Source organism: Glandiceps talaboti, chromosome 19 (assembly GCF_964340395.1).
Source record: "Glandiceps talaboti chromosome 19, keGlaTala1.1, whole genome shotgun sequence".
Classification (NCBI taxonomy): domain Eukaryota; kingdom Metazoa; phylum Hemichordata; class Enteropneusta; family Spengelidae; genus Glandiceps; species Glandiceps talaboti.
Genome location: NC_135567.1, coordinates 12,461,275 through 12,476,983, shown reverse-complemented (window position 1 = coordinate 12,476,983; position 15,709 = coordinate 12,461,275). Strand labels below are relative to the sequence as shown.

The 15,709-nt window shown below is 35.6% G+C and overlaps 1 protein-coding gene across 1 annotated transcript in view; it reads right to left on the bottom strand.

The window, feature by feature from the left end:
• Positions 1–15,709, bottom strand: part of LOC144449999 (uncharacterized) — a 69,084-nt gene that overhangs the window by 33,143 nt on the left and 20,232 nt on the right. The window contains exons 10-26 of the mRNA XM_078140565.1: positions 15,328–15,486; positions 12,856–12,978; positions 12,128–12,250; positions 10,987–11,229; positions 10,451–10,693; positions 10,035–10,154; positions 9,360–9,487; positions 8,182–8,392; positions 7,560–7,718; positions 6,883–7,125; positions 5,595–5,831; positions 4,495–4,605; positions 3,839–3,952; positions 3,575–3,697; positions 2,331–2,456; positions 778–888; positions 234–344 (exon numbers count right to left, since the gene is read on the bottom strand). Coding sequence (XP_077996691.1) covers positions 234–344; positions 778–888; positions 2,331–2,456; positions 3,575–3,697; positions 3,839–3,952; positions 4,495–4,605; positions 5,595–5,831; positions 6,883–7,125; positions 7,560–7,718; positions 8,182–8,392; positions 9,360–9,487; positions 10,035–10,154; positions 10,451–10,693; positions 10,987–11,229; positions 12,128–12,250; positions 12,856–12,978; positions 15,328–15,486 — 2,685 coding nt within the window. The remainder of the gene's footprint in view (positions 1–233; positions 345–777; positions 889–2,330; positions 2,457–3,574; positions 3,698–3,838; positions 3,953–4,494; positions 4,606–5,594; positions 5,832–6,882; positions 7,126–7,559; positions 7,719–8,181; positions 8,393–9,359; positions 9,488–10,034; positions 10,155–10,450; positions 10,694–10,986; positions 11,230–12,127; positions 12,251–12,855; positions 12,979–15,327; positions 15,487–15,709) is intronic.

Genomic DNA, 15,709 nt, shown 5'->3' with positions numbered 1-15,709 from the left:
TGCATGCATACATACATACATACATACATACATACATAAATACATACACACACATACACACATACATACATACATACATACATACATACATACATACATACATACATACGTACATACATACATACATATGTACGTACATACATGCATACGTACGTACATACATACATACATACATACATACATACATACATACATACATACATACATACATACATACATACATACATATTTACCTCCATCGCATAGGGCTCCCGTATATCCATCAAAGCATGTGCATGAAAACATATTTATTCCATCTTCACAATGTCCGTTTTCGCATGGATAATTCCAACAGTCGTCAATATCTACAGATGGAGAGAGAGAGAGAGAGAGAGAGAGAGAGAGAGAGAGAGAGAGAGAGAGAGAGAGAGAGAGAGAGAGAGAGAGAGAGAGAGAGAGAGAGAGAGAGAGAGAGAGAGAGAGAGAGAGAGAGAGAGGGGGGGAGAGGGAGAGGGAGAGAGAGAGAGAGAGAGAGAGAGAGTTCATAAGTCTAACTTCTTGTCATAATATTAATATATATTGGTACAGTGAAAAAAGTACTTTTTTGTCTACATTTTTTAAGCTGACTAAGGCATTTATATCTTGTGTTCACGTATGTATTTTTTTATTCGATTGCACAATGCTGTCTTAACCTCGACAGTAAAGAACACGTGTTTTTGTAATTATATGCAAATAGTATGCAAAAACAAATATAGATTTTCTATTACTACTACTAATAATAATAAAATTCATAATTACCTTCATCACAATGTTCTCCTTCGTATCCAGGATCACATATACATTCATAGTCATTAACTACATCTTTGCATAATCCATGATCACACATGTTGTTTACACAATCGTCGATATCTGAAAATGTTGAGATGTATTACATTTACAATACTGGTAATCCAGCCTTCGGTGTACTATTTAGATGCAAACTAAATTTATTGTTTTTGCAATGTGGTAGAATAAACAAGTGGGTGACAGCGATTCCTCTGGTGTGTGATTGTAATCATCCTGTGATCAAGATAACGTACTCATTCGATGTCCAAAAACAGCACTGCAAATTCATGGAACTCTAAATAAATTAGTTTTCAGAGACGCCTCCCTACTGAGACTATAATTAAGCTAACGTCCATTCAATAGCTTTATCATTGTTGTTTCAATATCTTGTGCCATTAGTTTTAGTTAGTGTCTATCTTAGAAAAACGAAGGCTCAACTACCAGGGTAATATCAAACCATAACATCACAGAATGATGCCACATTACAGAATGAGTATTGAAATATAAGGAGTGTAAAAGTTTCATATAAATCTTAAACAGTCATAGTCAATAAGTTCAGTCACCAAAAACCAAAGTTCTACACACTGAGCTACAAATACATTACTTATTTTTATTAACATATTTCTGTTCACTCTATGATGACTATCTTTTAAAAGCAGTTTGAAAGCTTATTTTTTGTGGTCTTTTTTGTCATTAGATATTTTATATATTTTAGCTTTGAGCATGTAAACCTTTTTTACTAGTATTTCCTAACGTCGGGACATTTTTAAAAGTTTTTCAAAATACGTGTTGGCTTTTATGTTCTGTCGGTTGTACAGCGTATTGTGATTATTTGTACTGTAATACGCTTTGTAAGAAATAAAGATTTAAGATTTAGGATTAAGATTATGTATATTGTAGATAAAAGTGATTATACGGATGACAAATGGGCAAGAGTTTGGAATTTTAATTCATAAAACTTTAGTATAATTTTCTACTTAGAAATACATTGTAAAAGAACATACACCAAGTCCTCTTTTGTTGCAAAAATCTAAATAATGTATAAACAGTTTATTGTAAGTACAATAACAAATATTTCACATATTTTGCAATGTTTTACATACTTTATTGTGTTATAGATAACGACTTGATATATGTGCTTGTATAAAAAGTAGAAAAAGAAGTACAGTAATAACCAATAACCAATTTTCATCCATATGACAATTCCACTATAATTGGCACTTGATACTTTATTTATTAACCATTTATTTATTGACCATCCTACAGGCATTGCCCAATAACAGGAGGAATGTTCAGTGTTAATGCAGGAGGAAAACGGAGTACCCGGGGAAAACCTGCGTTGTTCGGTAGAGTCAAACTGAACGACACTCTTCTTTCTTACAGCGTGGTAAATTTTAATCAAACCCAGCCAACACTTGGCGGGTTCAAACCCAGGCTGCAGAGGTATTAGGCGTACGAGCTAACCGCTCGGCCACCGACAACCCCTATACATAAACTAAAAAGTAGGGTTAGCCAGTTTAACTTACTTTCGCATGTATTTCCATCGCTCAATAGTTCATACCCAGGTAGACATCGACATATGTAGCTTCCAGGAGTATTTATACATATACCATTGTCTGAGCACGGACTTACTCCAACACATTCATTGATATCTGGGGATAATAAGAATGATTAAAATCTACCACAGTTCTGTTGTTAACAGAAGGAGAAATTCACTTCCAGGACGCAATAATGTGATATTTGTGGTTTACACCATGACTACAAATGAACTGCGCATGTGAGAATAACCTGACTTCTATATAATATGCATACATACGTAAGTCCTGGGTATATTCATACATACGCACGCACGCACGCACGCACGTACGCACGCACGCACGCACGCACGTACATACATACATACATACATACATACATACATACATACATACATACATACATACATACATACATACATACATAGACAGACAGACAGACAGACAGACAGACAGACAGACAGACAGACAGACAGACAGACAGACATACGTATGAGATATTTTGATAAAAGTTAAACAGATGTCGATCCAACAGCACACTGTACAATATCTTACCCACAGCTCTCTCTGATTGGTATGCTTGGAGGTTCCGTATTTTATAACTTTTTCAATAATCCATACTTTTCAACATTTTAAGCATAGAAATTAAGTTTAATTAATATGTAGCAAAAGTACGATTAGGAATCAAAAATAAAGTTCTAAATTTTGTACAAAAATGAACTAACAACTAAATTAAGCATGTGCTGTGAATAAAACACTTTTCACTGTCAAAGTGTCAATAACTTGGGTAGTCAGTGTGTATGATGAGTTTTAGAATGAAAATTTCTTTTGTCATACCTATTCAAATAAATCTATATCTTTGGCAAAGTCATAACAGGTGCATATATTTTCCTTAGTTTTGTCGCAAATATTCTGCATGGCTTTCAAGAAAATCTGCTGACAAATTCCTAAAATTGCTACTCCTTCTGCAATAAATCACTGATACCAGAACCGATGAAAATGGGTATTCAGAAATTCATCAGTGGCAATTCTACGATTGCCAAATGGAAAAAATGTTTTTACAAAACCCTATACACTGGTGAGATTTGTCTGACTTGAAGGAGATTATGTCCAACACTACAAATCAGAGAGAGTTGTGGGTAAAATATTGTACAGTGCAGCACTGCAGTACAGAAATTATATTGAAATAGTTACTCCAAGAAAAACGTAGAAAATGTAACATAGTTTTTCATTACCTTCACAGAAGTCATCAATATCTGGGTCAGATAAGATAAAACCACTATTACATTTGCATACTTGTTCCCCATCTTGCACTGTACACGAACCTTCTGTGCATGTTTTTATGCACTGGATAGTTCCTACACAGAAAAGAGAATAACATGAATAAAGATGACGTCAGGTTTCATTTTCCAATTTCTTCTCAATCAAATGCTAAATAGCTAAATAGCTAAATAGGTAAATAGCTAAATGCCATGATGTATACGAATTATACACTGTACCTGTTTCGCAAACGTCACCAGTGTAACCTGGAAGGCAGTCACATTCAAATGCATTGACGAGATCGTTGCAAGTTGCACCATTTTGGCATGGATTGTCCGCACAGTCATTGATATCTGCAAAAGAGAAAATGTACATTTTGTTTAAAATTCATCATGGGATGGTATAGCAGTGGTTGAAATGACATTGTTCTTACTGTATCCGAAATGTTGAACACTGATGACACGTCATTTTTGCAGAAATTTCAACTGTCATGTAAAACAACACTCTAAAGCAATACTTAACATTTCTAAAGAAATGCTAAATAGGCCATTCCAAAATGTGCCATGGTGGCGCTCTACTTCCTGTCTCGGTGTACCTTGGGAGGTACATGCTATATGTTACTTGAGTAATCATAGAGCACTGCTGCTTTCCTCGAACCCCATCCCTGATTTACACTTCTACAGAATACCAGGCTACAAAGCTCTTAACAATCGGTAGTATGGGGTGACGATACCCCTAATTTTAGCGAGGTCGCTGTATTTTCAATTTCCTGTTTGCAATCTGGGATGGTCGTTTAAGGCCAGCTTTCGAAACCGGATTGCAGTGGTTTGAGGTATACACTAGATTTAACCACTTCGCTACTCACACTACTATCCACAACATAGTTAAGACTTACTTATATGGCAGTCTTTTCCGTCATAACCATCCTCGCACGTGCAAGTATAACTATTGATCCCGTCCGTGCAACTGCCGTGTTGACACGGATTGTTGTCACACTCGTTCAATTCTGGGAAATGTAAAATGAAACAAAATTAGTACATTGTTATCAACTGGTGTTTCATAAACTGGTTAGTGCTTTTTTAGGAATTAGCATTTCTTCAAATATTACAATGGTATTGCAATGGCAAAGGGTAACACATATTAATCTGACCTCATTTGATATTATACGTTGCTAATTTCCATGTACGATTATATGCTGTATCATTTTGTTCTTTAGAATATCGACCTTTGTGTACCGAATGAAGAATATATATGTTAAAAATTAATTCGTCCAGCGTTTCCTCTGCTTGTCAAAAATGTGTATACACTATACGAAATGTCACATTTGACCATGTCTTTCCACCAGGGTAAATCTTTAGCAGAGGATATGTAAATGTGGTGAGTATGAGACGAAGTTCCGCCTTTGACTTAATTTACCCCCGGTGATCTCTCCCCTGGGGGCTGTAGACAGTCAAACGTTTTACTGCGTCTCGTACTACCTCTGCACAGAGATGGTGGTTAGCTGGGTCAGAGGTAGGGTATATGTTGGGGAAACGTGGGTAAATTAGACTTTTCGTATAGTGATAGCATCCATATCAAGAGTAAATTAGTGTATTGTTACATTTGCTTTGATTATCAACCCAGTATATGGTGTATCATAATGTAATCAACCTGTAGACAATGCTACCCGCATAAACAAGTTAGTCATAAAATGACTGTCACAAAACTTTTTCATCTCACTCAGAACAATAGAAAATCACAGCTGTGGCACTCTCATAGTACACTGAAATTAGTTTGCTGTTTGTTAGCTGACGACAATGTTTAGAAATTGACTACAATTGGAAAGGCCACATGCTAGTCTTATAATTAACCCAGTGTTATTTTACACTTGATATTGATGCTATAACTTATTATGGCAGAAAGGAGAACTCTGTAGTTGGCTGTTACAAGTTGTAATTTCTGTGTATAAAAAACAGTGCAGAATCTCATGTGAAGTAAAACAGAAAGATGTGATACCTTCAACAGCTACTGTAAATGTACATGTGTCTTCATTTCCAGCAGCATCGGTAGCGGTACATGTGACTGTTGTGCTTCCAACATTGAATGTAGACCCTGAACTAGGATTACACGTGACTTCAGGCACTGTTCCAGAATTGTCTGTAGCTGGCTCAACACTGAATGGTACGTTCATTGTTCTAAGTACACTCACTAAGGCCAGGTCGGCAGGACAGGTCACTCCTGGTGGTGTTGTATCTATGGCGAATATAGAAAGATGATATGTGTTTTAGATCTAGATACAATGAGTAACACTGGAGTAAAACTCCTTCTCTATGTGCTACACTCGTCTATAGCATTCAGATTCATATCAAGTTTACAAGTATACTGTTTCAATTTGTTTATTTACAAGCCTAGCATGTGGCCTTTCTAATGTGGTTAATTAGCAAATTAAAAAGTATACTTTTACACTTGATATGAAACTATAAACGATTGTGGTACATACAGAACATGTTTTACCTTGGTGTTGTGGGTTGTATATGCGTATATGAACATGGTGCATTCAACAATGGACTATGTATACATAAAGTCATTATGTTCAAGGACAGTGGTTAAATAACTGGGGTTGAATATAAGTTATGTAATAGCTGCCCAGAAAAAAAATATAACTTAAAATGAAAATGCAATACCATGCAATACCATGTTTCACGTGTTGACAAATATCATATATTGAGGATAAATTGTTGAAAGGTTTTTGGTGCATATTTTGTAGATTTAGGAGGGAGGTTGTAAACTCATTCTTTAAATCAGAAGAGATGCACAATTTGTTTGCAGACGTTTTTTAAAAGTTTTAAAACCAGAATGCGTTTCACAAACATGTCGTCTAGCAAATTAGCGATAGTGAATGTGAGCATTTTGAATCACCTTTAAATCAAAAGAGATGCACAATTTGCTGTAATTTGGATTTCTCAAATGAAATGTAAATTACTGTGTTTGCATCCATGTTTGTACATTTGGACTTAAGATGTGCCAAGTATGATTTATAAAAGGCAATACTTCAATTAATTATAACAATTCATTAACATATGTTTTTTTTAAAAAGCAATAGAATAGACGTTGACATTAGAATCCATTAGAGTTGATATAGGGGTAACCTCACCAGAGAACTTAGCATCATACAACACTTAAGATGGCTGTTAAATACATAGTCTCCAAAAAGGTAACTTTAATATAAAATAAAATATATTTACATAACTATCTCTTTTAATACGACAGTATCTGTGAATTCATTGTATATGTTAATACATACCTTGCACAGTGACTGTAAATGTACATGTCCCCTGGTTGTTTGAAGCATCAGTAGCTGTACATGTTACAGTATTTGCTCCACTCGAGAAGGTGTCACCTGAAGAAGGACTACATGCAACTGAAGGTGTTGTTCCAGTGTTGTCAATGGCTGACTGACCACTGAATATTACAACAGCAGTTGTACTTCCATCGTCATACTCTACAACTTGGTTGCCAGGACATGTCAAATCCGGAGGAATTGTATCTATAATTAAAATAAAGAAAGTTATTTAAATAGAACAGTTTTAACGTTTATTTGATAAATGTCATCGCAATATTCTTTCACTTAACTTTGTCATTACACACGCTCAATTAAATACCCACAAGATGATTATAAATATTGTAAGAAATTCAATTAATATACAGTTGCTTGGCAAATATAGCTCTACATTTGTATGGGTGTTCATATGGAGACGCAGATACAAGTAACAGTGACGCATCCATAATAAATAGTTTGCTAGTACCTCTGATATTGATCTACAGAGCGTTAATACCTGTATGTATGTATGTATGTATGTATGTATGTATGTATGTATGTATGTATGTATGTATGTATGTATGTGAAATACAAAACACTCACTTTTCTTAGCATTGAACTTCTCGTTTATGAAATATGATAACTATTGTGTTGTTTCTTACCAGAACATAGTCGTCCCGGTCTTTTCACAATATCCTGTGATTTATCCTCAAAGCCATTCTTACAGACACAATTAAATGAACCATCGGCGGTATCAAGGCATTGTGCGTTTCCTGAGCAGTCGTTTCCAAGAGGTATCACGCATATGGCGTCGGTAAAATCTGAAAGTACCGGATTAATTGCAATAAAGTAAGCAATAGTTTGTCCATGTTGCTGCACAAGAGCAGGTCTCAAATATTTGATTTGTTTATCAAATTTATAGAGAGTAACTATAATTTGTCAACTTCACCAAATGTGGGATCTTAAGTAAAATAAATCAGCAAGTAAAGGCATAGGCACACTCACAGCTACTACTAAGTACTATGGTTTCAGACATTTATTTTTATCCTGTATCAGATATTGGGGTCCATAACTGATGCTAATACAACTGACTTTACATGAAATTGTAGCGTGTGAAGTGTATTGGACTCTATATAGAATGATGATACAGTATCTTTTCATACTGTAGACAATACTCTTGTGTATCATTGTCGTCCTGTTTATAAAATATGCCAACAACATGTTTAATTGGGGCTATACAATTTTGATGAAACTACATTAAATCATAAATGTATAAGTTATTACCTTCAGCGGTAAAACCTTCTGCAGTTATATCATCAAAAGCTGGACCAGCATTAGCTGCTTCTGTGTTACAGTGTTCTGATATCATTGTGCTTGTAACGTCAGTCTGAGCGGTGAAAGTACTGACAAATTCGACAACTACACTTCCGGATGAGAATGTAGTAACAGTAGTTTGTACATACGAGTTTCCTACTCCAGTCATTAGCGTATTTGCCTACATAAAGATAATGTAAATGGTAAATGCATTAAAAGGAAAGAACGTACAAGTAAATTCGATCATGCATCCCTGTCACAAGCTTTCCTAAATCTACCCACTTGTGATATACCCTTCTGTTTAAAACAATGGAGTGTATCTATTTAGGCAACCATTAATTAGACAATCTCGCTTTCACGTCACACTCACATAATATTATGGTAGCATAGCACAGAGCAAAAGTCATTCACTGAGTGCACAGTCTTTAGTGACCTTGTTAGTTGACCTCATATCTGTGTGTAGTATAATGTCCAGCAGACTAGATAGCCAGTCTGGAACTTATCAACAATTTGGACGTAGATGACGTCAACTCGTACTGTTGTCTACATAATGTGTGTATTGCACCAATGGTTATACCACATAATTGGTGCATTTTGTAATTGTAGCTTTTGACACAGATTCTAAGAAAGAAGTCATTGTACGAACCCGTGCACAGACATACCATTTACCCAACAACAATGTTCATTATGTGTCTATCCTACAGTAGAAGTGATATTGTTTGGTGTTTCCCCCATGGAGAATGACATTATTACAAATTTCGAATGAATAGAAAACAAATGTTATACAGATGCCGTTAACAGTGGAGGGGGGGGGGGATTTAGACAAGTTTCTATGTTGATTATCAGTTGGAATGTACACAATCGAAGCCATTAACATCATCAAGTCCATGTATAATGTTGTCATTAGAAGCCTGTTCCTAATGACCGTAATGGAACACTGTTCAACGTGATTGGACAAAAGATCGCGCTGTGTATGTTGTGCCTGTGGTATTGATAGTCTGTGGTTGAAATGTGTCTATCTCTGTCTGAAAACATCACGTCCCGTGGGTGAAATACCAAACTAACATCATTTCTAAAGTAACAAACTAACAAAATGGTTCCCACATAAATATCAATTGTAACGTCTAAAAATGGCAATGTACACTTACCATATTTACTACGGCATTTTGATTGGTTTGATATTGAGATGAGTTAGGATCTGTTAAGGCACTGGTATAAGTCGCCTGTTGACCATTTATAGTGGTGACTGTGCACCGTACTTTAAATGCCTTGATTGCTAAAAGAAGACGACAACAGTGCAAATGATGTGATACACCAGATTACCCTTTACAACAGAATTCGACCAACTGTATCTCTTAGCCTGTCTCAAGCTGTGCTAAACTACCTACTAGCAGCAAGTTTCTCTATTGATCACAGTATACTCTTTCACTCCCTGGTGTTTAATTGGTGTACATTTCACCAGTGGTATTTCACCAGTGGTATCCCTACAAACAATTTCTCAAAAGATCAGCGCTATCTGTCTAATAGATTTGGAGTTCAATACCCATGATATTTTTCAACATGATTTCCATACAAACAATTGTCATTGTTCGTAATCTTCACATCCTAAGAAACAATTCATTCCTTTTTCAACTCCAATTCTAACTTCTAGTACTTGCATTGGCTTGATTGTAAGGTGATTGCATCTACAAAACCAGGGTACTGACGTCACCAGCTTTTGTACCCTATGACAACGAGCAACAATGTATGTAATAGATTTAATACATCATAGTGAACTGCAAGCTTAATTTCAACACTAACACTTTTTCTCTCTCGATACTTACGAATACAGACACCGTTTTGTTTCCGATAACCAGATATACATTTGCATTGATAACCCTGTGGATTATCCTTACAGTACTCTGTTGTCGCATCACATGGATCATCACTACAGGTAACGGTAGCTAACAGAGCAATAGAGAAAAAACAAACAAAAATGATTATATGAAATCTTTTATGAGTTAAATATTTTTAAAATATCAGTTATCAGAATATGAACAAAAGATAAGTAAGATATCTTTTTCATTGTGTACAGTTATATTTGTAAAAGTCTCTTTTTTTTAATTTTGTTTTATTATTATATTGTTTCAGTGTGTTTTTACGTACTTGTTGACCTTCCCGTTACGCTTATACTGAAAAAGTTTATACATGATAGTAATTGTGTGTATATGTTATATCATTACAACCTACTAGTATATACCTTGTACGGTAACAGTAAATGTGCAACTCCCAGCATTCCCTGCAGCATCCGTTGCACTACACGTGACTGTAGTGGTCCCACTGTTAAATGTCGAACCGGAAGCAGGTAAGCACGTGACTGCAGGTGATGTGCCATCATTATCTGTTGCTGATTCACCAGCATATGTCACCATGGCTGTTGTACTTTTAGCATCATACGCAACTAATTGGTTTTTAGGACACGTCACAGTAGGTGGAGTTGTATCTGTAATAAAATTCGATTCCATGTCTTCATGTATGCTTTACTCAAAAGAAAGTGGTTCCTAGGAAAGGAATGTGTTTTGTATGTAAAACTATGTTTGAGTTTGAAATCGTTACCATAGTAACATACAATACATAAACAAGCTCATAAATTAACTAAAACAAATAACTCGGCACAAATATATATATATACACACACACACAGATTATATATATATATATATATATATAGCTACCATTGTTTTTTAAGGAATATTTTATGTGTAACTGTTAAATAAAATATATCCAAATGCATACCTTGTACAGTTACAGTAAATGTACAACTTCCCACATTGCCTGCAGCATCCGTGGCACTACATGCGACTATAGTGGCACCACTATTAAAAACGGAACCTGAAGCAGGTGTACAAGTAACGGTTGGTGATGTGCCATCATTATCAGTCGCTGATTCACCAGTAAATGTCACCACGGCTGTTGTACCTCCGTTATCGTATTCCGATACTTGGTCTTGAGGACAGGTCACAGTAGGGGGTGTTGTATCTGTAAAGGATTTTTATTTTGTTCAAATACTCTAGTAACCGAGGCTTCGTTTTATAGATGGATAAACATATGGATGCAAACTATAAGCTATTGTTCGAAGTGTTAAAGTATACAAGATAGAGAGTTTTAGTGGTTCATCCTGGGTGCGAATTTAATCATCTTATGATCAACAGAGTGTAAACATTTGAAGACCAAAACAAAACACAACTATCTTTGTAAGTTTATGGAACTACAGTTTCAGAGTGCTGTCCTACTGAGACTACAAGTAAACAACATCTAAGTATTCAAAGCTTATCACTTTTGCACCATGCATGTTGTGACAATAGTTTTAGTTTTTGTCTATCATAGTAAACGGAAGCCTCGAGTATGAGAGCAATATAATCCGGGCGGGGGGGGGGGGTGTACTCCCATAGAAAGGATAAATATTCGAATATATATCGAATATCGACCTTTGTGTACTGAATGAAGAATATATATGTTAAAAATTACTTCGTCCAGCGTTTCCTCCGCTTGTCAAAAATGTGTATACACTATACGAAATGTCACATTTGACCATGTCTTTCCACCAGGGTAAATCTTTAGCAGAGGATGTGTAAATGTGGTGAGTATGAGACGAAGTTCCACCTTTGACTTAATTTACCCTCCGGTGATCTCTCCCTTGGGGAGCTGTAGACAGTCAAACGTGTTACTGCATCTCGTACTACCCTGGACAGAGATGGTGGTTAGGTGGGGTAAAGGTTGGGTAAATGCTGGTAAATTAGACTTTTCGTATAGTGCTGGGTGGGGAAATAATTGTTCTGGAATGAAATTAAACAAACTTGTATGTAATGATCAGCTGAAAAGGACAGTGGTAAATTAAGGAATTGGATTATGATTGTATATATCATGGTGAACGTACCATCACATGTCAGTCCGTCTGCATTCAATGTATAACCACTATTGCAGGAACAGGTGAAAGATCCTACAGTGTTTGTGCACGTGACAGCACAACCACCATTAGCAGTAGCACACTCATCAATATCTAAATGAAATGAGATGAAAACAAAAGTACTTTCAAAACTTTCATTTGGTATTCTTGTTAGTTAAATGCTATATACAATATGCTAAGTATTATTAATGGAAGTTATTTCAGTTGTTTTTCATTTTCCTAAGTAAAAACCCAACAATGTCAGACTTTTAATGAAATGGGGATATTCTGACGTTAATACAAGTTTTTAACCTTCTTGTTATGTCAAGGGAAACAAAATATATAATGTGAGACAAAACTTTTTTTTCAAACCCCTATACTATTTTAAATATATACCAAAATATTAAATCTTGAGGGTTACACCAAATACTTATTAATTACCAAACACACTACTACTTTGTTGAGTTGGGAGGTAAGTATATGCCATGTAACGTGGTAAAACAATTGCATTTTGCACTCTCAAGTCAATTATCACCTACGAATGCTTAATAATATATATATCAACACTTTCTGCAAGTTGGCTTACAACATTTTGTTTAAAAAGTCCAAGCGAGTCTAACTTACTACCTTACCCTTCCTCAGATGAGCTCAAGATAAGTTATATAATACCTTAAATAGTTTACAATCAAGTTTAATTGCTTCTTTATAGATAAACTTACCATCACATGCTAGGCCATCTGTATTCAGTGTATAGCCAGTGTTACAGGAACAGGTGAAAGATCCTACATTGTTTATGCACGTATGGGCACACATACCATTAGCAGTAGCACACTCATTGATATCTACACAGGCAAAGTGAAATTTGAATAGAAATATAGGTATGAATATATATCATGTTCATGATATCTACAACATTTCTATTTTATATCCGCATCAGATAAAGTTTAATGGTTTAAAATTAGAAAAAGGAATATGTATTAAAATAATTTCATATCTTTTGACCTCAGTGAATAATGGATATTAATTTTACAAAAGGAATAACATTTGCAATCCCTTCAGATTTCAATAACTTCAAGAATGGTTTCGTTATCACTCAATATATGAGCCGTCAGATGACAAAAGGGACCTTAAAGCCATCCAATAGAAATCGAGTAATCGTTCGATATATACGTGGTACGCGTCCACTGTAAATCTGCAGGGTCTCAGTGACAAACGAATGTTTCATTGTAACAACCAAAAACGTGCATTGACCTTATGCCATAAAACAACGCCATGACATTAATTAACTGTATTACTTCTGTTTACACATTGTCATTTAATATGGTCAAAACAGGGAATTGGTTCTCGTCATGATGATTTGTCTAAAATGGTGCGACGACGCGATTTAAAAAAAAAATTCTCAGCCTCAGACGTCACTCAGCCTAATATCAGTACTTTAACGCAAGTATGTATGTATTTTTGTAGGGCAGATGTCATTTGACTGTTCATGATTAGCTCTGCACTTGTCTTCAATGAAGTATTGAGGGTTATTTGTTGTGTTTCTTTACGGATCTGTAGACTGCATGGAATGGACAAACACAGACAAAAAGACCGGCACAGGGTATTTTGGTGTTGCGCGTTGACCGGAAATAATTAGTGTTTTTTTTGCCAATGTGTTTTAAATTCAATTTATCGTGTGGTAAATAACTCGAAATATAACTTATCAATGCAAATAATGACACCGACTGCTTAAACGTCTACTGAACGATCGCACAATAAACGAACTTTGTTCCTTCAAGACAAATGCCCTTCCCCGTAAACGAACGTTCACAAGTGCGACTTTTACACCTCTATATATGATGTAAATCATGATGACAATTCTAGTGGTCACACAAGTACGATCGATGCAATGACATTGTCAAAATGTGATGGTAAACACATGAACATACTACAGGAAATCCAACACTGTAAATTACATTAGAAGTAAGTTTTAATCACCAACATTTTTTAAGGGATATACAAATCATAATTAATGATTTCTGATAATTAAACTATCTTCTGGATTCAAAGTTTATTAATTCTGGTACCTCATAAAGCAAAAATAACAGCACATATGTACTTTCAAGCCTGCTCATGTAACTTATAATCGTAATGGTTCATTTGCATAATTTATTATTTTATGATAATTATGCAATATCTTGAGCATGTAAGCTTTACATTTCACATAGTTCAACTACCAATTAAAGGGTGCATCGTATGATACAACGATCTTCGACCGACTGTAGCTCTAAGCCTGTCTCAAGTTGTGCTAAAACTACCTACTAACAGCTAGTTTCTTTAGCTCTATCGAGCACAAGTGTAATATTTCACTCCCTGCTGTTTAATGGTAAACAAATTGTTAATAAGGACAAGGCTGGCTGGTCCACTACACATACGACACATATACACCCAGGCAATAAACTTGAAGTATCTGAAGCATACATTAAATACAATTACAAATGTGTCATCTAATCTGTGTCGTCCACCACCCAGTCTTGACGTTATCCACAATCTGTTTATAATTAAACACCGGGGAGTGAAAGATTACACTTGTGATCAATAAATAAGAAAATCTTACTGTTAGTAGGCAGTTTTAACACAGCTTGGGACGGGCCAGGGCTTAGAGCTACATGACAGGATTGGCTGGCACAAACCATGTATCTAGGCTAATTCCCTGAATGCGGACAAATTCCGCTTTACCGAATTAATGGCTTATGACCACCCAGAGACTAAATAAACTACCAAGTGGAACAAAAGATCACAAGGGATTAGGTAGAGGGCAAAAACCTGGGCAAATAGTGATATTTGTCAGAGCATTGACTGATTGACAGTCAGTTCACACCTCAAGTAAGGTATCTTTTCATATGGAAATGATTTCGAACCTACAGCGTTTGTGCCGGGGAATCTTGGCATGTACATTCGATAAAATTTTGTTGTACCTATAGCTTAGCATTTTGCATTCTAGCTATGTCTGCAGGCTAAAAAAGGTTTGTTTGCCCTTCGGATTAATAGAAAAGTGTTTGGGGTTCCGGTTACCTGAACCCACGTAGTCAGGGTTGTCACTCAATCAAAATGTATTATATTTGAAGTGCGAATATACGTTTATAGCAAAAAGGCTTCTTTATGTTGGATAGCAGCATTTGAACTGAGCAGTATATTTTGTTATCTCTTACCAGTGCAATTTCGTCCTGGTCTGTTTGTAATGTCGTATGATTCATCTTCAAATCCACTGTTACATGTACAGTTAAAAGAACCATCGGTTGTATCGAGACATTGTGCATTTACCGAGCAGTCATGTCTATCCGGTATTGTGCAGACCGAGTCGGTGAAACCTATAATCAATAAAAATAAGTATATAGTCAGTAGTTTTTTCATTGTTTATACAGCCATATCCCAGTTGTAATTTTCGCTAAATATTTAATCAACTTAGTATTACGTACATATTTATGTACCAGAGATTACTTGCATGGGTGTGTGCGCATACTAGTGGAACTTTCGCTTGGTACGTTCGTGAAAGTATGGGCGCAGAGAACACTGCAAGCACTCATGTAAACA